Source organism: Xiphias gladius, chromosome 10 (genome assembly GCF_016859285.1).
Source record: "Xiphias gladius isolate SHS-SW01 ecotype Sanya breed wild chromosome 10, ASM1685928v1, whole genome shotgun sequence".
Taxonomy (NCBI): domain Eukaryota; kingdom Metazoa; phylum Chordata; class Actinopteri; order Istiophoriformes; family Xiphiidae; genus Xiphias; species Xiphias gladius.
The window spans coordinates 4,198,610-4,223,518 of record NC_053409.1 but is presented as its reverse complement, the minus strand read 5'-3'; the positions used below and the strand labels follow the sequence as shown (position 1 = coordinate 4,223,518).

Here is a 24,909-nt window from a genome sequence, read left to right as displayed (position 1 = left end):
TGTTGCAGATAGGTAACTGCTGCGATATTAACCTTTTAAACATTGTTTGTATAGGCCTACATTTTTACTTAACTGAACAAAAGAGTTTGAAAAAGCAACAGAATGAACTTATTACAGAACTACAGGCAGTCAAAAGGGTTACTAAATTTTAACGAAGTTGCCCTCATTGTTGACATTTAATGTGTCTAATGTGGTAAAATCAGTGATTCCTCGTAGTAAACAGCTAACAGCTCTCTTATTCTGCATTATTTTTTTTAACATCCTAAATCCCACCAATATAAATAAACACACAAATACACGTGTTTGTGTGTCTATATGTTCTGATGTTTAGTTGAACTATGCCGACTGCTCTCAGAGCCACAAAACGTTTTCTCAGATGTTTCAGGGGTATCACTTACTCTGCCATGGCCTCAGGTAAAACACAAACACACACATACATAATACTGTTCCCCTTTGTACGTGTTTGTCTATTGTTATTGGGACATTACACAGCAAGCACTTGCAAGGTGACCTTTTTAGGGTTTTGGTATTTTGCAAGGAAAATTATTGGTTTAAAATCTGCTCGAGATAAAGTTAAATTGTACCAGTAGGGAGATGGATGAACATGGTATGATGAACATAGACCAAGGCCTTCCTTTTGGATTTTGTAGCATTTCCTGACTTTGTCTTGTTTTCCCTCATCCCTTTTTTCTCTTGTATGTTGACAAGCTCCTGGTGTGATGTTATAGAAAACCTACAGATGTTGTCTTTTATAAGAGAAAATGTAGAAATTAAATGAAGTATGTTAGTCAATTCCACAAAAAGGACTGGTAACATATAAAATAGTGCTCCACCTATTTCTGCATACATAGTTGCTAGTAACCTTTAAAAGCCATTTCTAAACCTCATCCTATAACATTCATGGTTTCTCTACCTGCAGTGCAGGAGAAAGGCTCAGAAAGATTCTGAATGGTTTCCTATAAAGTGTAATATGCATTAACATTGAGAGTTAGAATGCCTGATGGCCAGTCACAATGCAAGTTTAAACTTAATTGCGCCATAATCGAAAAAATGATGCGCTGGAACAGCTTTATGGTTCAAAGTGCCCTTTTATGTTTAAATTATTTTATATACATTTAAATGTATTTGTAGTCTTCAAGATACCATGGAGTTTTTTGGTTGCTCCTGATCCAGTTAGTGAATCATAAATTTGAATTTGTGTTCAACAGAAACCCAACACTTGTAGTATCAGTCAAAACTGAGAATCTACAAATCCATATATTGTGGGTTATTTATTATGAGTTTTGATCATAGCTTGACTGTTTATTTTCTTGACCTATTATACAACGTACGTAGTGCTGTGTTTTCTTCGTAAACAATTCAACCTTAGTTTTATCAGTCCACAGAACATTGTACCAGTAGTGCTGTGAAGCGTTAAAGTGCTCTCGCTTGAACTTCAGGCGCACAGTGATGTTGTTTTGGACAGCAGCGGCTTCCTCCGTGGTGTTCTACCATGGACATCATCACGGTTTTTGTATAGTAGACTCATGAACAGTGATGTTAACCAGCTCCACTGATTCATTTAAGCTTTTAGTTGTTACTCTGGAGAACCTAATTGAACATTCTGCATTGTGCCTTTGGAGTCATCTTAGCTGGGCGCCAACTTCTAGTGACAGTAACCATAGCCCTAACTTGTCTCCATTTATGAGACAGTTTGTCTAACTCTGGACTGATGAATATCTAAACTCTTTGAGCTTACTTTGTATCCCTTTCCAGCTTTATGTAACTCAAGAATTCTTGATCGTGAGTCTTCTGAGATCTGTTTTTTGTGAGGCATGGTTCACATCAGCAGATGCTTCTTGTGAATACAAACTAAAATGTTGGAGTGGTTCTTATAATTCAAAATAGCTCTAACCCACACCTTCAATCTGTTTTCATTGACTGGAATCCAGCTTTGCTAACTCCTGACTCCGATTAGCTTTTGTCAATGTCATTAGCCTGGGGGTTTAAAAACTTTTTCTAGCCTACACTGTGAATGTTTCAATGATATAATCAGTATGGACAAGAACAATACAATGATTTGTGTGGTATTAGTTCAAATTCAGATTGTGTTTGTTAACTTTTGTATGTTCATTATTGTACCTTACATGAAGATATAGCCATAATTTATGATATTACATAAACGCAGATATTTCCACAGGGTTCACTTACTCTTTCTTGCCACTCTTTTTACAACAAATATACTTGTTACAACAGAATTCTGGACATTGAAGAAATCTACTTTCAGACATCACCATCTGATGTTACTGTAGGTTAACAATATTTTTCTGTATCTATCTACAATATGTCCAGTATAATGTTAGTTGAGCAGTTGATGTAGAGAGTAGTAACTTATTTGAGCCACAGAGCAGCAGCAGCAGAGCGCTGATCTATTCTATTACTTGTTTCCCCTCCTCTCCTCCTCCTTGATGTCCTACTGTCTCTCCACCACACTTCATTGCTCACTGACATTTTCTTATATCTACTTCATTTTATCAGAGGTACAGTATACTTGATATAGATTCCCATTTCATCCGTATCTATACGTACGTGTACAGTACATGTGATGTAAAGTGCAAAGCATAGGAAGTTGGAAACAACAAAGACACGTGGTGTTATAGCAATATACAAATATGACACAGAAAAGGCAATGGATGAATCTTAAAATGTATGTCAAAGTCAGATGAGCCTAATATGAGCACCTTTGCCAAGTTCAACCTAACAGGAAATTGAAAAAAAAAGTTTGACTGTAACCAGCCTATGCGTCACATACACCAGATCAAATCAACTACCCTGTGAATGACAAATTTATTTTGCTGTTTCGTTCTGTGTGTGTACTGCATTTGGGGCAGAGAGAAAGAGAGAGGGGGACATGTGATTTAATGATATGTTTTTTAGCAGCAGGGACAGGGAGACTGGTCAAAATTGAGGGAAGGATGAATGCAGCCAAATACAGAGAGGGTATGAAGAAAACATGCTCCGACACTTACAGCCAAGACAATGCTAGACTGGCTATCCAATCAGGTGGAGCTTGAGAGGATCTGTTAAGGAGAATAGGATAAACTGCATAAATCCAGGTGTGCAAAGTTTGTAGGAATAATCTACAAAGTAATGGATTAAGGGTCTGAATAGTTTTGTAAATGAGAGATTTCAGTTTTTTATTATTATGAATTATTGAGTGTAGTTTAATGGGCAGTTTTCTGTACCTTCGGTACTAATAGACAGTAAAGCTAGAGGACATTTCATGGTACTACACATCAGGTAATGAAAAAAGCCAGTCCCAAAGTTTTAACTGTCTGTTCCTTTCATTCTCTCTATATAAAAATTTTTCCCTCTATATATTTATTTCAGTTTCTCTAACACTCTTTCATCTTTACAGATACAGTCCAGAACATAACTAGTTTGACAGTTACACAGTTTTTGTTAATCAGGCTCTGTGCTTCAACACATTCCTTTTGAAATAAAATAATGGATACTACATTAAAGTGAGAAGTTGCAGCTTTAATTTGAGTAGGTTTACATCAACATCAAAAGACCTTTGTGGGAGATATGGCCCTTTTAACACATACACACACTGGGCACTTTATTAGGAACATCATACTAATTCTAGGTAGGGCTTCCAAGATGTTGGAAACATTCCTTTGAGATTCTGGACCAGAATCTCAAAGAAATGATTGCATCACATAATTTCTGAGAGATTTGTCGACTGCACATTCATGCTGCCAATTACCCATTCTACAACATCAGAAAGGTGTTCTGTTGGATTCAGATCTGGTAACTGTGGAGATCACTGAAGTACACTGAACTTATTGTCATGTCTATAAAACCAGTTTTAGACAACTTTTGCTTTGTGACATGGTGATTTATCATGCAGGAAGTAGCCATCAGAAGACTGGTAAATTGTGGCCATAAAGGGATGCACATTGTCAGCAACAACACTAAGATAGGCTGAGGCATTCAAATGATGATTGACTGGTGTTAATGGGCCGTTAATGCTGTTTTAATGCTGTTGATGCTAAATTCTGACCGTACTATCTGCATGCCTCAGCAGAAATCCAGATTCATCAGACCAGGTTACGTTTTCCAGTCTTCAACTGTCCAGTTTTGGTCAGCCAGTGCCCACTGCAGCCTCAGATTTCTGACGTGATCTTCTGCTGTTGCATCCAGCTCGAGCTTCCATGGGTTGTTCAATCTGAGATGCTTATCTGCTCACCCCAGTTGTAAAGAGTGTTTATCTGAGTTACCGTAGCCTTTCTGTCAACACCAACTAGTCTGGCCATTCTTCTCTGACCTCTCTCATCAACAATGTGTTTCCGGCGGCAAAACTGCTGCTCATTGGATGTTTTTTGTTTTTCGCACCATTCTGAGTAAACTGACTGTGACTGCTGTGCGTGATAATCCAGGGAGATCAGCAGTTTCACAAATACTCAAACCAGGCCATCTGGCTCCAACAATCGTCAGAGTCACTGAGGTCCTGACCTGTATCTGCATGATTTTATGCACTGTACTGCTGCCACATGATTGGCTGCTTGGATAATTGCATGAATAAGCAGGTGCACAGGTGTTCCTAATAAAGTGCTTGGTAAGTGTATTGCCCAAAGTTTAGGGCTTCAAAAGTAATTACACAGATACAAATATAGTCAAACAAAATCATCATATTTAATATTTCAATAACTGTCCAATTGCTTACAGTTTGGACTGTATATAGTTCTCCCTCTACCACCTTCTTTATCACCTTGAACCACTGAGTTTTTCAAAGATTAACCACATCCAGCTCTTCTTTACTCACACATTAAACTTAATCTGGAAGAAAACAGCCTGGCTATCACTGCAAATTCCAGTGACCCAACCACTTAGGTATATGGCTCTGCCTTGGACCAGAGGCAAGAACCTGAGAAAAGAGCAGAAACCAGATTGTCTATAGAGTAGAAGAAAGTAGGCCTAGTCGTAGTAGCAGTTGGAGTTGTTTACATAAGTGTGTGTTCTGAGATGGAGCACTCACTTAATTTAAGTTTTTTGAGTCCTGCTGAATTGAGGCTGTTAATCAGGCAGAAAGAGTACAGAATAAGCACCACGGCTGGATTCATTGCTATCACCTGTAGTGCTATAGTGCTGCATTTGACACAGGAACCATGCACTTGCAAGTATTAATACCTTACTTGTGAAACCTAAAGTCATGTAAAACCTAGAGAGATCGAAATGGGATTTTTCATACTGAGGGCAATTAATATAGATTTAAATTTGGATTATTTTCTATATATTAAACTATAGGCTGTAAGTATTTGTATAGAAATTATGCACCAACCATAATCATAAATAAATAATCATTAAGTTAGTGAAAATTCAACTTCTAACTAAACAAATCTAGTTTTTAATAGAACAATTAACCAGTTTAGAACACATTTATTACTATAGTACAATATTGGTATAATTGATATTATTTAATAATGTTCAAATATAATTGTGGCATTCACAAGTTATAAATATTGGTAACAGCTGTAAGTTTTCCAGTTATTGTTATAATGACTGCTTGCAAGTCACATCTGACAGTGTTTTGATGTTGCACTGAGACATCTTATGTTAACAACTCTACATTGCTCAGGTAGCCCCCCCAAACTAACAGTTCAAGCTGTTTCACAGCTCTGAATCCACGAGGTTTCATTTAAGACACTTTTAAAGTGTTCAATGTAAAAAGATAATCAAATGTGTTTGACAATTTAACTGAGAGATTCTCACAACTCTCTTCACAAGCTGCCTGTTATGTACCCTCAGCAACTGCTGGGCTATATACCTGTATGAAGTTGATGTGAGGTTATCACGTATTTGTTTTGCCACAGCTACATAGCACAAGGTACAACACAGGAGAGCCAGTTCCTCAGGTCAGGACTCAGCAGTCCACCTGCATCTTAACAACAAAGGACACTCTTTTAAGGACAGTGATGTACACGTTTCAGCCAGAGAAAACCGATGATTTGAAAGAGGAGTGAAAGAAGTCATCTTTCTCAATCTGGAACAACCATCACTAAACAGAGGAGGTGGTCTGAGAAACCACATGTCAGCCACCCAGAATGCAGCTCTAAATTCACTCCCCAGACAGCTGAACACCCATCTGGGACTCATGTGACATCAACGACTTGATGGACAGGTCCTGCATTCCATGATGGCAGGGTGGGTCAACGACTCACTTGTCACCCTAACAAACCTCAAGGTGTTAGCACCCATCCAGACCTCGACCCATGTGATCCTAATGACTCACATGATGACCGGGAGGGTCAATTCACCAGAGGATAAATACCTGGAACTCCCCACTAGTCAGTTAGTGTGTGTGTGTGTGTGTGTGTGTGTGTGTGTGTGTGTGTGTGTGTGTGTGTTTGTGTGTGTGTGTGTACAGTGTAGCAATCCTCACTCTCCCTCTCTTTCAGCCACCTGGTACCAATCAGCCAGTACACCTGCATTCCATCAGCTCATCAAGCTTGCAGTATATATTTCCTGGTCCTACAGCCATTCTTTGCCAGATTGTTGTACTCTCCAGTCTGGTAGATTACACTCAGGCCACTTAGAACGAAACACTGTAAATTTTTCACCAGCGCGCTGTCAACGTCTTAACCTTTGTCTCTGTCTGTCCAGGACCACGACTGACCTGCTTTCCTGCCAGGCCTCTGTGTGCAGATCAGACCTCCAGCTTGCCTTATCTGCCATCAGCCCTCTTTCGCACCCTTCCTGCCCGCTCATCTACTCTATCTCCTGACTGCTGCATAGCCAGCTTTTATCAGACATTAAATATGATGCAGGCATTGTTTCTTCTGCAAAACCATCGTTCACCAAAATGTGCAGACTTTGACATACAGAGATTGAGCACATTAACCAGGCTAACTTGTACTTTGGCTAACTCACAAAATGCTAATGCTAATTGACTACAGTGGAGTACATTATTATTATTATAATAGCCAGTGAAATCAACAGTCCTATGCTACAATTTGTCAAGATACTATTGTGTGAACTAGAATTAAAGACAGGGCCCTTGCAATTATAAAAATGTGATTTCTATATGAAAAGAAATCATTTCATTTTTTTTTTTTTTTTTTTTTAAAGTATGAAGCAATGGTGATTCAGGACGGGTGTTTATTAACATATCTTCCATATATTATCTAACTCCTGCTAGAGGTGGTAACATAACATTCTTATTCTTAACAAAGATTAGCCCTTCAACCTAAATGAAGAACTGAACTCATTTTACCTCTAATTCATTACACATGATAGATGCAGTACCTGTACTCTTTGTACTTTATTTTTGTATCTTTAAGATATATCTGTGTTCTTTTGTTATTGAAGTGATAATAGTGCACAGGGTGTTGCACTTGGACATTGTCTATGGCAACTCCTACCCTTGGATCCATTATCCAGTAGATTTGTAATCCTGTTCAACAAGCTATCGATTGACAATTGTACACCTATTCTACACACCTACACTTGACTCTGATCAAGACACAGTAGTGTGAAAACATTGCTCTATTTGCAATTAAAGGCTGCAAATTAATCTGAAGTCCCTTCTGTTTTAACTTGGAAGTTTGTGGTCCTCGAACTGAGAAGCACCTGATTCAGCTGTATACTGCCAGAATATACAAAGAGAATATTGTCATCTTTTTAAAATATTTGTTACATCAAGAAAGAAGGTTGTGATCCGTATATAGCTGAATGGGCATCTCCATGTTCTGACAATTGCAAATGAAGAAACAGAAAGATGTGCTTATCCTCTGAGAACTAGAGATGCTTTTGAAAAAAAAAGGGAAATGGATTCACATCATTCATGATGTTCTCTGTTTTGTTTCTATCATAACATGCATAAAATGTGTCTGTTTGTGTGTCTGTGTGTCAGGATACCAGCAGGATAATGTCATCCTCCTGCCAAATCATCTGGCCAATGACTTTGAAGCCTTCTGTCTCAGTAATCCCACCCTCTTGCCACTCCTTTATCGCAGCCAATCCAGGAGACTTCCTGTCTTCATCTGGTTAGATACACTGATTTAAGGTATTCCATACATATACATACATCACACAATGAGCACGCATGTCACAGATTTTGTTTCAGATTTTGTTTGCTTCTCTTCATTCCTTCTCGTGATAAATGATTTTCCATAGTGATTGGAATTATTCACGTCTGTAAAAACAAATGTCAGCAGGTTTTACATTAACTCAGGTTAGGTTCACTTCCCTAACTTTATTACTACCTCTTTGTTACAATAATGGTTTTACTAGAGTCTTCGTTAATGTTTTTGAAAAGCTGTTAGATTTTGACCATGATGATTTGCAAAGTAATTAACATAAAGGAATATGAAGTTATTTATTTGAAGCAACAGTCTCCAGTCTGCAGAACAGCACCAGTCAACCGAGGTATTTTAACATAAAAACAGACATACTGATAGAGTATATCTATTTGGTCGAGTTCAACCAAACTGGTTGTTTCAGTTCAACCAAACTGCATGGACAGCTTAATCCGGATCATTCAAAGGAAGAAGATATACATTAGCTTCAAAAAGTACTCAGACCCCTTCACCTTTTGTGTTACCTATTGTGTTTCAAATTTAATTTTAAATTGAGAAATTTTTATTATTTTTCTCCATCAGTCCAAATTCAATAACCAATAATGACAAAGTGCAACCACGTTTTTAGAATTCTTGTCACAAATTTATAAAAATCAAAACTGAGTTCTCTCATTCACAAAAGTATGAGTACATTGTAAAAGCCAGCAATTACACCTTCCAGTCTTCTTGGGTAAGTCTGTAAAAGTTTTGCACACATGGATTTTGGGCAGTTTATCCCATTCTTCCTGGAGGCATCTGTGAACGTCCATCTTCAGGTCTCTCCAGGGATATTCTATGGGGTTTAAGTCTGGGCTCTGGCTGGGCCACTACTCAAGGACTGTCGGAGATTTGTCCTGAAGCCACTCCAACATTGTCATCACCCCAGTCTCAGGTCATGTTAACTCTGGAGCAGGCTTTCTTCAAGAACTTCTTTGTATTTGGCTGCATTTGTCTATTTTTTAATTATTTATTATTTTAATTTTCTCATTTTAAATTAAATCTACAACACGGTAAAGTGTGCAAAAAGTGAAGGGGTCTGAATACTTTCGGAAGCCACTGTATACCCATAGCTTTCTATTAAATTTATACCTGGGTAAACTTTGGTCACCCAGGCAGATAACTGGCAGCAACAAAATAATATCACCTCTTTTGACTGGGTTCAAATCTTGTACTTAAGAATTAGAGTTTGGTTCCATTTATGATTCAGTTAGTAATTGCACGAATTACCCAAGAGTGCATCAAATGGGTTTTGGAGCATACAGTATGTACGTAAGTAGGCTTAAGGGCTGGGTATCAAAACTCAATAATTTTTTTGGAACTGGACAAATTGTGATTTATAGAAAAACATGTTAACATATCTCAAAGCAAGGTACACAAAAAAAAAATTGTATTGGTACAGGTACTGAAACAACGGATTTGTGTTGGCGCTAGTATTGAAATTATAGAAAATTCTCAGTTTTGGGCTTACATGTTGCCTATTGCTTAATTAATGTGTTTAATCAAGAACAAAACCTGTTCAGTATTCTAGCAAAGAAAAATGCACACACTGATCAGACATCAGAAGGATCTGGGATTTAAGAGGACCCAGTACCTAATTTTTGCCTAAGGGGGCCCCCTAGCAGCTTATTCTGGCCATGCAAGTAGCCCTGTATGCCAACGTGAAAAGAAATGTATATAGTTAAAATTAGGTTAAGGTAGTTATTCATATAGTGTTATCTCTTTTAAATTTTCATTTATTTTCGTATCTCTATAAAACAGCAACATCATTTGTAAACAATTAAGCAAACATTTCTTACAAATCACTGATTCGTAATTGGACCACCTGTCATGATCAGACTCTGCGTCACCATTTTGTCAGCTGGCAGAATTTATTTTTTCTATACTTTTTATTTAATAGTTATTTTTCATTGCAAGACTAACTCCACAAAGGAATAAAAAAATCACATCTTGACTTGACTTTGTGATCCTACCAGCCTCACTTGTCCCTTTTATTCTGATCCCAGGATTGCATCAGAACAGAAGGCTGTGCATCAGAGTCATCAATGGTCAGACATTGTATGTTTCTATCTGGGCTGCAGTTCTGCCATCAAGGGCATACTAAAGACAGCTGGAGTCCCTGTCAGGAACTTGGAGCAGGGCAGAAACGTACAGGGTATGGTACAAATATCTACAAAGGGCCTGTATGTTTAACAAATGAACTGTAAGACCTTTGTATGATTATAATAAACCAGACAGCAGAGATGAACTGTAGCCTCTTCCTTGCACCATTGTCATCTCCTCCCTCCCTCCTTGATGTGTGATTGTAATGAAAAGAAAAAAGAAGGGACATACAGTTGCTGCAGGTAGCCAGGAATGGCTTTCTATCTTTTGCCTATGTTCTTTGCATGTTTCATGTATATAGCATTAAATGTTAAGATTTGTGCATCTTATCTGTCAAATTTACTTGTATCTCTTTGCCAAATCATTATATGATAATAATTTTCTGAATGTGGCATGATTTGAGCATCTTTTTAGCAGCTAACATTTTAGGAGAACAAGTCATGGTACAGAGTTGGTGACACTATGCAGCACACCAAGAAGTAGTTTAATGCACTTGAGCTCTACACTTCTGAATTTTGTTGTTCTACCATCAAGTATTTAAGTATCATTAAGTGTTTGTGCATCACACCACCACATTACCCAATAATGCGTAACAGCTCTATTGTAGGAAATTAGGAAATTTTACTGTCTGCAATTTTTCATGGTTTACATTAGAGCTGCAACTAAAGATCAATTTCATTATCAGTTAATCTGCCGGTTATTTTCTCAATTAATCCATTTAGCATTTGATCTGTAAAATTTCTGAAAAGAGGGAAAAATTCCAATCACAGTTTCCTACGATGATGTCTACAAATGCTTTGTTTTGTCAAAAAAACAGTCCAAAACTGTGAAAAATGTTAATGCTAAATGTATAACAACTATAAGGACAGAAATGAAAAAGTTTGTGTAATGGATTTGGCCTGAGCCAGAGAACAAAAAAAGGAATGTACACCATACAGTTTTTCCTAGATTTCCAACAGAACAACAGAATCCCATTTATGTCTTTGGCTTTTTTTGGTCACTTTTGATCATCGTTTAATTGAGTTTACTCATATTCTCATTGCAATCTACAACATTTGTGTTGTATGTGGTTTTTTGTGTTAAGACTGCAGTTGCTTATATTTCTGTTGGAATGTTCAGCTGCCCTCTAGTGATCACTATGTATCCTGTTCCAGTTGCTATGCTCGATTCAGCTGTGGAGGTTGCTGATCTCAACCGACTAGCACATGGAGCTCCTGTACACGTAGGAGAACCAGCCACAAGTACACACACACACACACACACACACACACACACACACACACACACACACACACACACACACACACACACACACACACACACACACACACATCCTATGCACAGGATAACAACCTTAACTCACCAGTACATGGAAAACTTGTTCAGTTCATCAATGTGTGTTTGTACATTCTGTGTGCGTAACTCTCTTAGGCATACAGGACCTGTCCAGACCAGACTATGGGTTGCAAATAGAGCTGCAGCCTAGTGATTTCACAATCTTCTGGGCCTTTGGAGAGACTGTTACAGAAGCAATACTTAGCAGCACCAATATGATTGGCTAGAGCTGTATTCACTTCATAAACAGTAAAACAAAATAATAGCATTTAGGAAATTATCATGATGTCAGGCTTGTTTGAAACCGCTGAGACATCATTGTTGAACTTTGAGTTGATCTTTCTGCATGCGATACTGTTTATTTCAACATGCCCATATACTGTAAATTAAACAAGATCAAAATGTCTAACAGAGTGAACTGGCCGACATCATTTTCTGTGTCTTTCAGAGCCATCTTTGGCATTCAGTCACTCACCAGGCTGTATGTTCCTGACTGACATCCCAGACTCCTCTTCTTCCCCCATAACTCCTCCCTCTGAAAGCATGGACCCACCATACACCAAACCCCATCCTGAGCTGACTGCCCTCTGCTTACTGGTATCCCACAATCACTTGTTGTACAGCCTGGAATCTAAGAGGACAGTGGCAAGGCTCAGACAGTTGGAGATGATTATTGGAGAGGACCCAGGTAAACAAAGATAAAAAGTGATTTCATTTGAATTCCTAAGTGAAAATGTGTATGTGCTGTATTGGAGGCGTATCTGAGGAGTCATCAGGACTTATATTTCAGCAGTACGTGTAGAATAATAGGGTGCAATATACATTTATTGACAAAATTACACAACAGAACTTGACTTGATTGGTTACCTCTGTTATTGAAACTTTGTCCACCATACCATGGCCGTCCATTGTAATTCTGTCAGTCTCCAGGTGAGGAATTCAGTGTTCCTCAGAAAAATACACAAAAATGGGGGCACATCTCTAGCTGGTTTTGTTCAGTGTGGGACTACAAGGAAAATTTTAGCAAGACATCATCATGAGCAACTAATCAACCAAAGTCCCTTTCTATATTTTAGTTGCCAAAATACATGGACAGAATTAAACTACAGTCATTTACATACTTCATATTTGTAGTCGAGCAATGTTGACTACAAAGGACGTCTGAAATCACTTCTAGAAGTCCTCTCCCTAATTCAGTCTTAATGCAGTCTTATTAAATTCTTACCGTAGCCTTTTTGAATCTTAGTTTACCTTAGCGAGACTCTGTGAAACCCAGTTTAACTTGGTTTGGCTGTTATGTAACAGAAACCAAATCTGGACTTTCTCTTTGTCTGGGTTTCCAGGCCTAAACTTTTCCTGCTAGAAGGAAAAGTTGATGAAATCATTAGAATTTATGAAGCTATGAATTGGTGATAAAAGATTAACGATGTGAAATTTGTTCGAATACCATTAAGATTATAGAAATAGATTTAAACCTGCATCAATTGTTTGTTTTTTTTTACCACTTCGGGGCAATGCAACAAGGTGAAAACATACAGATGGGTGTCTAAAAGGGAAAAACATGAAAAATGAGTGGAGAAAGAGGATGACAATTACCCTATCCATGGGGCCCGAGGGTTCACTATATGTATTGATGAATATGAAAATGATATGAATCATATGCTATGGCCTTTCCAGTCACCAGATCTCAACCCAATTTAACACCTGTGGGAGATTTTGGACAGACGTGTTTGACAGGCCTCTCCACTACCATTATCAAAACACCAAACGAGGGAATATCTTTTGGAAAAATGGTGTTCCATTCCTCCAGTAGAGGTCCGCACACCTGTAGGATCAATGCCAAGGCGCATTTAAGCTGTTCGTGGTGGCCAAACACCTTACTAAAACATTTTATGCTGGTTTTTCCAGCTAGTCTCTGACTCTGTCTGCCTGCTGTTTGGTGCTGAGCAGGAGTGTACAGTGGGTTTTTGGGATTTTTTTTTTTTTTTTTTCAGTTGGCTGCTGTGAATATCAGCGAGGTTGATGAGAGCGGTGACATTGATATGAAGATATGAAGGGGGATATGAATTATGGTGGCAGTCCTAAAAATACACCAGGCAGTTGTTAAACAAGTGCACACTGTGTCAATATTCTTACTGCTCTTTTGGTGATAACATTTTGGCATATGTCAGTGATAACTTCATTTACATTGGTTTAACTGGCTCATTTAAAGTGGCAAGAAAAAGTAAGTGAACCCATTGGAATTACCTGGTTTTCTGCATTAATTGGTCATAAAATGTGATCTGATCCTCCTAAATAAAAAGTATAGACAAGCACAATGTGCTAAAGCTAATGACATGCAAACAAATATAATCATTTCTGTCTTTTTTGAACATACCCATTAAAAATCCACAGTGTTGGTGTGGTGGAAAAACTTAGTGAACCCTTCAATTAAATAACTGGTCGAACTGGGCTCTGACTGGTCCACTCCAAAAGACGATTTTATTTGTTTGAAGTTATTCTGTAGTAGATTTACTTCGTTGTTTAGGGTCATTGTCCTGCTGCCAGGACCCAGCTTCTACTGAGTTTAAGCTGGCAGACAGCTACCCTGACATTTTGGTGCCCTACCATGGACAGTCTTCGGAGACCTCTTTTTTTGCGAGCCATGGTTCACATCGCTCATGCCTCTTGTGAATAGCAAACTCAAACTGTCATCATGGTTTTTATAAATCAAAATAGCACTAACCCACACCTCCAAACTTGTTTAATTGATTGGACTACAGGTTTACTAACTCCTGACTCCAATTAGCTGTGGTTCATGCCATTAGCCGAGGGGTTCACATATTTTTCCAACCTACATGGTGAATGATGTATTCAATATGGACAAGAATAGCACAATGATTTGTGAGTTATTAGTTAAAATAGATTGTGTTTGTTCATAATTGTAACTTATATGAAGTTCTGACCATATTTTCAGACAAATTTGCACATTAATTCAGATTATTCCAAAGGGTTCATTTACTTTTTTGCATCTGTTTAGAACTGCTGCTTTTTTTTTATTTGGCAGTCCTCTTTATACCTTAGCTTGTAGCATATGATTTGCATAAGTAGAAGCACTGCTTTTACAACAGTAACATTTATCATAACACAACCATGTTTATGTTATAAGCCTACGCTAACTAGTAAATTAAATCAAATGCGTGAAAAATATGAGAGAACTGATTAAGTCTGGTGGTGTCCAGCTATAGAGGAGTTTCTCACCCTAAAACTTGGTGAATAATTTTCTGAGGGTCTTTTTGGTTATTACCAGAAATGGAGGGATGATGGAGAGTCCAGTGGTCCTGTCAGTTGTAAATAGCCACTAAGCTGCTGTTCCTCATCTTCGAGTCAGTGACAAGTTGGCAGGAGATGGATATTAGCTTGTCACTTTCTGTCATCAGGTCAGCGAGGGATCAGAGTTTTATCCGTTCAGGATGAACTTCTGCGCTCCCGCCTGGCACTCTCCCACTCCTTCTCTGTTGACATAACAACTGGCTTCCCCACATACTACACGGACAGGTACCTACACATATACACATACACAAGTACCTTCACTGAGCACTGTATTAGGAACACCTGTACGCTTGCTTATTCATGCAATTATCCAATCAGCCAATCTTGTGGCAGCAGTGCAATGCATAAAATCGTGCGATTGATTAACGATTAACGATTGATAATCGTGCAGATACTGGTCAGGAGCTTCAGTTAATGTTCACATCAAACATCAGAATGGGGAAAAAAATGTCTCATTGACTTTGACCATTGTTGGTGCAGACGGGTTTGTTTGGGTATTTCTGAAACTGCTGATCTCCTGGATTTTCACGCACAACAGTCTCTAAAGTGTAATGAGTGGCAGCTCTGCAGACAGAAACACCGTGTTGATGAGAGAGATCAGAGTAGATTGGCCAGACGAGTTGGAGCTGACAGAAATGTAACTTGGCAACTCAGATAACCACTCTTTACAATTGGTGAGCAGAAAAGCATATCAGAATGCACAACAAGTCAAACCTTGATGTGGATGTGCTAGAACAGAAAAAGACCACGCCAGGTTTCAGTCCTTTCAGTCAAGAATGGAAATCTGAGGCTTCAGTGGGAACAGGCTCACCAACACTAGACAGCTGAGTACTGGAAAAATGTAGCCTGGTATGATAAATCTCAATCTCTGATGAGATATGCAGATGGTAGGGTCAGCATATAGAGTCAGCAGCATGAATCCATGGTGTCAACAGTCCAGGCGGGTGGTCATGGTGTAATTGTGGGGAATGTTTTCTTGGCACACTTTGGGCCCCTTAATAGCAATCAATCATGGTTTGAATGCCACAGCCTGTATTGTTGCTGACCATGTGCATCCCTTAATGGCCACAATTAACCCATCTTCTAATGGCCACCTCCACCAATAAATGTAGAATACGACAAAGCAAAAGTTGTCTCAAACTGGTTTCATGAACATTACAATTAGTTCAGTGTACTTCAGTGGCCTCCCCATTCACCAGATCTGAGTACAATAGAACACCTTTGGGATGTTACGGAATGGGAGATCGGCAGCAATGTGCTGCTGACAAATCTACAGAAATTATGTGATACAATAATGTCAACATCCACCTCAAAGGAATGTTTCCAGCATCTTGTGGAAACCAGACTAACCTCTAACCCCAGGTTAGAGGCGATGTTTCAGATGAAGTGTAACATCAGCTGAAACAGATATCAAGTGAAATCAGTGTCACATATTACTTTGGGTTTGAATCATTCACTTAAAACCACTGCTCCAGTTTGTTATCGGTGTTACCCCTTTAGCCCTCCTCATGAGACAGATGGCCGACCTGGAGCCATTGCCATGGTGACCATGATGTTGTCTTAAGGGAAACAGGTGACGATGGTGACAGACAGGAAAGCCATGGATATGAACGAGGCCATTATTGATGAATCTGTGAAGACAGGTGGAACAGAGTTTTAATTCAAATCTGTGAAACCTGCTGTGAAAAATATTATATCAACCTGCCTCCAGGACCTACCAAACCAACTTAAATAATGATAATAAATAAATAATATTTGATCCCTTTTCATTGCTCCTTAAATTAAATCCATTGTTAATTTTCAACAAGAAAGCCTTGCTTACTATAATAACTCTACAATGCCACCCTCAGGTATGCTGAAAACTTAAATCCCATTGGTCACCTTTGAAGACAGTGGCTCAGACTCCGCACTTCGCTTCCTGTGTCACCATGGACACCCCAGCAAACCCAGGTTAGCTGACCTGTTATGTGTGTTTGCAGTAAGGCTGAGGAAGTATCTTTTAGCCCAGTTGTGAAAAACTATCACGTCTGATTTTGTACAATAGTTCAGTTATGTGCTCATTTGTGTCTGTGGTATACAGTAGATATTTGTAAATAATTACAATAGACTTCAGTGTCTTACCATTTGGTGCAGTTGGGGCCATAAGCATTATTTGACACATTCCTTTTTACAATTTCAGTCCAGGCAGGTCTAAATCAACAAGTCAAATCAGTGAAGAGAAAGCAGTGAATTGAAGAAAAAATGCAGAACAGACTTTAAAAAAATCATCAAGTTTCATGAGTTTCATATTATGTTTTTTTATTGAAGAGGTTAGTGTTTCAGCTACTTTACTGTTGTATGGTGTTAAAACCTAGGCATTATGCTCCCTAAATTTAACTTGTTCTCTACAGTATGGCTGTAAACATATACAGTACAAAGACATATAACAGTCAATGAGCATGTAATGTATAATTTTTCATAGACTATTGAGTCATGTAGTCTGTCTCTCAGCTTTAAGAGTGTGAAATTAATGTGGTTGTAATGTTTAAAACCAGGTATAACCACCTTGTGGCAATAGAGTGCAGTGGAAGGGCTGGAGATGGAAATTACTACAACATGGGAGGAGTAAACATCAAACATCTGGTGGATCCTATTGATAACTTGTTTATTGCCGCCAAGGATATACTTGGAATTACCACTACAGGTAGGTAACACTTATCAGATTTTTTGTCAGTATTACTTTCTGTATGTTACCTTTTTATTACTACAGTTTATTGCAATTGTAAGCAATAATGTATCAGCCATGTTAATCTACATAGCCTGTCAAACCATAAACAGACTGCATAGTTTTGTCATTGAAAGCTTTATTTTCTTATTTGAGATATATTTTATGAGCACACTAAACAGAATTAAGATGGCTATTAGATGTGTGAATTATTCACACATCTATTATCATATAATAATATTATTGAATAACAGTGGAGCTCATAAAAGTATGTGTCCTGCTTCACGTTGCTTTCTAACATAAGCAAATCAATGACATGATCAAACAGGATTAAAAAATAACCTTAATAATTCAGTTGTATTGTTTATGTAAACAATAGTGTAATATGTAACACAATATGTCCTTTCTTAACAGCACACCTAAAGGAAGCAGTTTAAAGGAACTCCACAAATATTACATATCAGAATCTGTTTACAGGTTTTGGGGAGTACTGCTGCATATGTGAAAAAAAAAGTTTTTAAAGAGCCTTTTGTGGCTGTGTAAAGTCTGCTAAATGTCCTCAGGTGATGTCACTTGAGTCAACTTTAGTTTGGGGCTAAAGACTCCAAGTTTGCAAATGAATGGAGCTGAAAGGAGTTAGCAAGAAGTGAGCTTACCAGACCTCTGTAGCCTGCTCCTCATCTCTGCTTGAGGCTAGAGGTTGGAGGCTACATTATCCTCTACTAGCATTCCACACGTGAATGTCTGTGTGAAACTGTCGGTCTTCGAGTTGCATTGTGGGTAAGGTAGGCACCACATTTTGATAGGCAAGTGGAATTAAAAAAATTCTGTTACTGTCCAGTGAGAGTACGATGGTGTTACAATAGTGCCATGCAAAATTAGTGGAGCAATCTTTTAACATGATTTGAAGATGCCAAACAGGACTTGTTCCCAACAAACATCCTGGACTGTATTACTTGTTAACCAGTTAATACTCTATATACTTAGTACAGTATATGTATAATAGGGAACAAACATTTTTGATCTGTTTCACTGTAGGTATGCCTGCTATTGATGGTATTGGATATTTTTACACAAACAATAAATACTCTGTTAACATCTGGATTATAGGCTCTTGAGCTTATTTCTCTTAATTTCTCTTAACTTCTTCATATACAGTAGCTGAACAGATACTCTTTTCTCTGTCCCTGTAGGTGATGGTGGTAATGAGTTGGGGATGGGTAAACTGAAGGAGAAGGTGAAGAGCCTGATGCCCACTGGGAGTCTCATAGCCTGTGATATTGTTGCCGGTCACGCCATCACTGCTGGTATGGACTTACAATCATTATACCAGCTGTACAATGTAAACACTGCAGAATATACTGTTACTGCTATTATGGGTGAATACACACAGGACAGTAATGCTTTTAACACATATGTAATGACAGTCACCGCTGATCCACACTACTGATGCATACTAAATACACTAATATTCAGGAAAACAACTAACACCCACAGACAGAATATACAGTTAGGTGCATAAGTATTTGGACAATGACACAATTTGCGTAATTTTGCCTCTGTAAACCACCACAATGGATTTGAAACAAAGCCATCAATATGTGATTGAAGTGTAGACTTTCAGATTTAATTCAAGGGGTTTACCAAAAATATCACATGAACCATTTAGAAATTACCGCCATTCTTATACATAGTCCCTCATTTTCTGAGGCTCAAAAGAAATTTTACAAACCAACAATTATTTTTAAAACTTGGATGAAAATTCTTTGCAGTCAATGGCTGCCTGACGTCTGGACACCATTGACATGTCTGGAACCCATTGTGAAGCTCTTGCATTGCTTTCGCAGTCTGTTTTGGGTCATTATCCATCTGTACTGTGAATCAACTGTGGAACTCTAAATATTACTCAATACTTATTCTAAATATTAGGTAGTAATGTTAGTTGGCAAAAAGATTCATACCTGGTAACACTATAGAAGTAAGTATTTTATTGCCAGCTTTAACAAAGTCACTTACCCGTTTGAGAGATATAGAGAAGATTTTTCTAACTTTTACTTGCTGACTTATAACTCGTCCATATATTGCTGTTTAATCATTTCGTACCATATAAAGTGCTATTTCAATGTCCTTTAGACAAATTGAGAATCTATGAGCAGTCCAATATGCTGCACAGACAGGATCCTGTTTATACAGCGGTGAAAATGCTATACTTATTGTCTGCCCTCAGTGTAGAGGTTTCTTCCTCTTCCTCTTCTTCTTCCTCTTCTTCTATTAACCTTTTATTGAGAAACACTTTTTGAACAATACATTTTGTAAACATAAGTCTTCTGGGAATGTAGTAGAGTATATAGTTAGAAACGAAAGAAAAAAAATAAAGGTTATCTAGTTCTATGACAGAAATATGCATAAAGAGAAAAAGCAAAGACTTAAAATAACAAAAAAAACATACATTTGAACCCCCACAAGAGGTTTACTTAATAAGGTACTATATTGAAGAGTTTGCATGAATGAATAGTTTTGTTTAATTTTTTATTATTGGTTGTTTAAATAGGATAAAGATGGTAACTTCTTCAGGAATTTCATTTTATGAATGTAAAATTTGGCTAAAATAATGAGCATATAAATGACATATTGTTCTTTGCCGGAGAAAATGGATTGTCAAACATTGATAACATATCATAAATATTGATAACAAATCACATCTTCAGTGAAACATATTTTTTATTTAAAATATGTTTTAAGATCCAACGCAAAATCAGCCCAAAACACTGTCACATGTACACACTGCTCGATCCACCTATAAATTTCGCTATTAACCCCTAGTTTACTGAGTTTAATTTATAATCCTTCCTTCCATATCATAGAACCTCTCTATATCAAAAAAGATGGCCACAATGCATTCCCTATATATCTCTTCTTATTTCATGTTCTAAATATAAAGCAGGATTCATGGTATTTCTACCTCCTCTGGATCCACTCTGTTATTTTGATACATGCTCTTTGTTTTCTATATAATATGTTAATCTTTTATTTATCATTCTCTCCATTGTTTTGCAGATATGGGATCTTAAAGTCTATAATTCCCTGGATTTGTGCATTCTTTTCCTGGCTTGCATATTGGAACTACAACAGCTTCTTTCCAGTTGCGTGGTAATTTTCCTTTTTCCCAAACTCTATTGTACAATTCTAGTAAATATCCTTAAATGATTCACTAAAACGATTTATCATAATCCAAAACAATCTGATCTCTGCCTTGTGATGACATCTTGGTTTTTCTGAGAGCACGATTCAGTTCTACTTTGACGATTCCATTGACTGGAGGTAAGTATAGATTACCTCCAAATCTTATGAAGTCCAAATCTTTCCCTTTCCCAAAACTCTGTATTACATTTATTGCTTCAAAAAAATTATATACCCTCTCTCCCAGTGATCCTGGGAGCTTTGTTTTTGTGGGCAACAGCCACTGGCAGGGTCTCAAGGCAAACTGGTCTCATGGAAGAGGCCAGACTAAGAGTGATTCACGATGACCAGATAAAGGGCAAACTTCTGAGCTGCGTCACCTCACCTGACCAGGGAAACCGCGGTACCCTCCTACAGCCAGACCTGGGAGGAAAGCTTGCCAGTGAGCATCTGGTGACCGGGCCTTAGCTCATGGGGCCCGGTCAGGCAAAGCCTGAACAAATTACATGGACTCATCACTATGTGGGCTCACCACCTGCCAGGGTAAGCATCAGGTTGGGGTGCATTGTGGGGTCGGGGGCCTTGGCATGCTGATCCCTGGCATCACAGACTGGCTCTAGGAACATGGAATGTGACCTCTCTGGGGGGGAAGGAGCCAGAGTTGGTGCCAGAGGTCAAGCGGTACCAACCAGATATAGTTGGGCTCGCCTCCAGCGGTCAGGTGTGGGGATACTCACGAGGTCCTGGAAAGGCCCAGGGGTCTTCTGAAGCAGCAGAAAGGTACCAGCAGGCCAGAAGGGCTGCAGCTGCGGCGGTCACGGACACAAAAATCCGGTTGTGGGAGGAGTTCAGGGAGGCCATTGAGAAGGGCTTTCGGTTGGCTTCAAGGAAGTTCTGGCAAACCATCCAGCATCTCATCAAGGGTAAGCAGGGCTGGACCCAGGTTGTTTTCAGCAGGGGAGGAAAACTGCTGACTTAAACTGGGGATATCACTGGATGGTGGATGTAGCAGTTTGAGGAGCTCCTGAACTCGACCAACATGTCCTAGAGGCAGGTAGAGGCAGAGTTTGAAGACTCGGGGGAAACCTCACTCATATCTCTGGCAGAGGTCTTTGAGGTAGTTGAGAAGCTCCTCAGTTGCAAGGCGCCAGGAGTGGATTCGCCCTGTGATGATGAAGGCTCTGGACATTGTTGCACTGTCTTGGCTGACACATCTCTTCAATGTTGCATGGAAGTCGGGGACAGTGTCTATGGACTGGCAGACTGAGGTGGTGGTTCCCATTTATAAAAAGGGGGACTGGAGGGTATTCTTGTATTATCAGGGTATCACACTGCTCAGTCTCCCAGGAAAAGCTTATGCCAGGGTGATGGAAAGGAGGCTCCAACCAATTGTAGAACCTCAGGTTCAGGAGGAGCAATGCGGTTTCTATCCTGGCCATGGCACAGTGGAACAGCTCTTTACCCTTGCATGGCTACTTAAGGGGAGTTTTCCCATCCAGTCTAGATGTGCTTTGTGGTCTTGGAAGAAGGCCTATGACCAGGTCCCTTGGGGGATCTTGTCGGGGGTACTGTGGGAATACGGGGATCCAGGGCCGTTGCTACGAGCCATTTGGTCCGTAATAACTGGAGATAGAGTTGTTTCTGTATTCTTGGCAGGAAGTCAAACATGTTTTCAGGGGGTGTTGGGATTGGGATGAGGGTCAGCACCCTCCAATTCTGAGGCCATAGATCTCATGGTACGGAGCTCTGACATCTGCAGAGAGCTTGGATTAGAACCGCTGATCCTTCGCGTCAAAAGGAGCCTCCTGGGTGTCTTCCATTGGAGGTCTTCTGGGCACATCGAACTGGAAGGAGACCCCAAGGTAGACCCAGAACCCACCGGAGAGATGATATATCTCATCTGGCCTGTGAATGCCTTGGGATCTCCTAGGAGCAGCTCGAAAACATTACTGTGGAGGGGGACGTATGGGTTGCCTTACTTAACCTGCTGCCATGGCGACCCGACTTCAGATAAACATCAGAAAAAAGATGGATAGATAGATGGATCCTTGCAGTTGCAGACAGCCTTTGACACCAGGAAGCATCTTGGTATCGTTCACTTGGACCTGATGCCAGATAATAGAATGCTGGCAAACCACCAGGATGAGCCCTGCACTGTCAAACTAATAGGCTTCGGCATGTTCCTTACTGCATCTGAAGTAATGCCTGGTATGAAAATTCAGTCTCAGTGTTACAGTTATATTTAATCTACAAAGCTCATCTTTTAACATTTTTACGTTATGTTAATGCTTATAATGTTTGCACTTGTGTGTTTCAGCCTTAAAAGATCTAGCAGAGGTTGTGTCAGTCTTCAGTATACATGCTGAATTTAACAATGTACTTAATACAGTAGCTCTTATTGTGGCTTTTATACCCGACAAACAGAGCATTTGAAGTCAACTTGGGCCTCCCCATCTCCAAGACAACAGACATGTGGGGTCTTGGTTGTGTTGCACATCGCCAAGGACACGTTAGCGGTGCTTTAAGAGTACCAGATGGTAAATAACCCAATTTATATAGATTTGATTGCACAGAGTGTGACACAGTGGCCCAAATAAATGTCCAAACCTAACTTGATGAAGGATGTCTGCTGATGTGATTCTAAGTATTCTCTCTCCAAATGAGGGGCATTGCGGAGATATTGGGCCAACCAGCTGACCACCTCGTCTTTGCTGGCAATGACACCTAGAAGTTTTTCAGGGTTAATCACCAATGAGACTATGTAAAATGGTCTGCTATTCCCTGAGCTTTTCACATTTTTTCTTATCTCCAATTTAGACAAAATTTTTTTTAAATGGTTAGATAAAAATATCTGAAATGTATTGTGTTCCTATAGACACCCAGGGAATAATATGCCCTGCTAGCAGCACACCTAAAATATGTAAGAGGCCTTTCAAATATCTTGATGAATTGATAACAGTAAAAGGTCAATTTCTTAAGTGAAAAATGAATTCATACCAATATGTTCTGTTGCTGAGACACAGAAAAACTGAACTGCTGCCTACTTTGTTTCAAATCCAACCTTACCCAGAGACACAGAGATCCATTTCGCTAGAGGTTGGGAGAGCATTTGTGGGCAGCCTAAAATGTCTTCTACACAGATCCCAAGAAAAGAGTCACTCCTGGTCCATCTGGTTGATGAGATAGACATCAGCTTATAGTAAGTAACTATGTTTTGGATAGATGCATGTTTGGATGAATAGACACATTTGTTTACTGACTGAATGATTCATACATTGATTGTCCTTATTTATTCAGTGCAGACAACTTCTTTGATAAAAAGCTGGTCTGCCCAACGAGGAGCTAACTCCTGATAGTTAGGCTGAGGAAGAGCCCAAAGCATAAGCTCTGCCGCTCTTCATCCCCCTGACAGCATTTTTAACGTACCTTGCTCAACTGATGTTGCAGCAGCTGCTTGAGTGGTAGGCACTACTGGCTTAGAGGAATCAGCTGTTACCACTAAAGCGGGATCAGCCACCGCTGTCTCAAAAGACCAAGGTGCATCCAATGCTGGTTCAACTGCAGAAGGTTCAGCTGTTGATGGCCCAAATGACCAAGATACCCTCAGAACTGGTCCAGCTGATTAGACACGGGCCACTGATGGGTTACGTGATGAAAGTGGAGCTGTCAAAGTTAGACAGAGCCCACTGAAGAGGATCCGTAAAGTCTTAGGCAGAGCTATACGGACTTAAATAAGTAATGAATAAAACACTGCTGAACGAGGATATTTTCTTCTTTGTTTTCTTCTTTCAGCTTTAATTCAAGGGGTTTAACAAAAATATTGCTCTAACCATTTAAGAATTATTTAAGAAATAATGATCATTGTTAATACTTGGATGAAAATCCTTTGCAGTCAATGACTTCCTGAAGTCTGGAACACATGGACATCACCAAATGCTGAGTTCCCTTCCTTGATATGCTTTGCCAGGCCTTTACTTCAATTGCTGCTTAATTGTGGGTCTTTCTGCAAGCTCAAGCATGCTCAGTTGGGTTGAGGTCAGGTCACTGACTTGGCCATTGAAGAATATTCCATTTCTTTGCCTTGAGAAGCTCTTGGGTTGCTTTCAAAGTATGTTCTGGGTCATTATCCATTTGTACTGTGATTCACCATCCAATCAGTTTTGCAGCATTTAGCTGAAT

At 39.2% G+C, this 24,909-nt stretch overlaps 1 protein-coding gene across 1 annotated transcript; it reads left to right on the top strand.

Annotated features, from left to right (window-relative positions):
• Positions 1-338: 338 nt before the first annotated feature.
• dglucy (D-glutamate cyclase) lies at positions 339-21,997 on the top strand. The gene is given in 17 exon segments (XM_040137352.1): positions 339-414; positions 7,895-8,002; positions 8,005-8,100; positions 8,376-8,409; positions 10,103-10,256; positions 10,638-10,649; positions 11,284-11,434; positions 11,622-11,744; positions 11,983-12,222; positions 14,954-15,071; positions 16,347-16,489; positions 16,697-16,796; positions 17,381-17,532; positions 18,741-18,857; positions 20,978-21,172; positions 21,351-21,673; positions 21,779-21,997. Coding segments are annotated over 17 exon segments (2,361 nt in total).
• Positions 21,998-24,909: the final 2,912 nt, after the last annotated feature.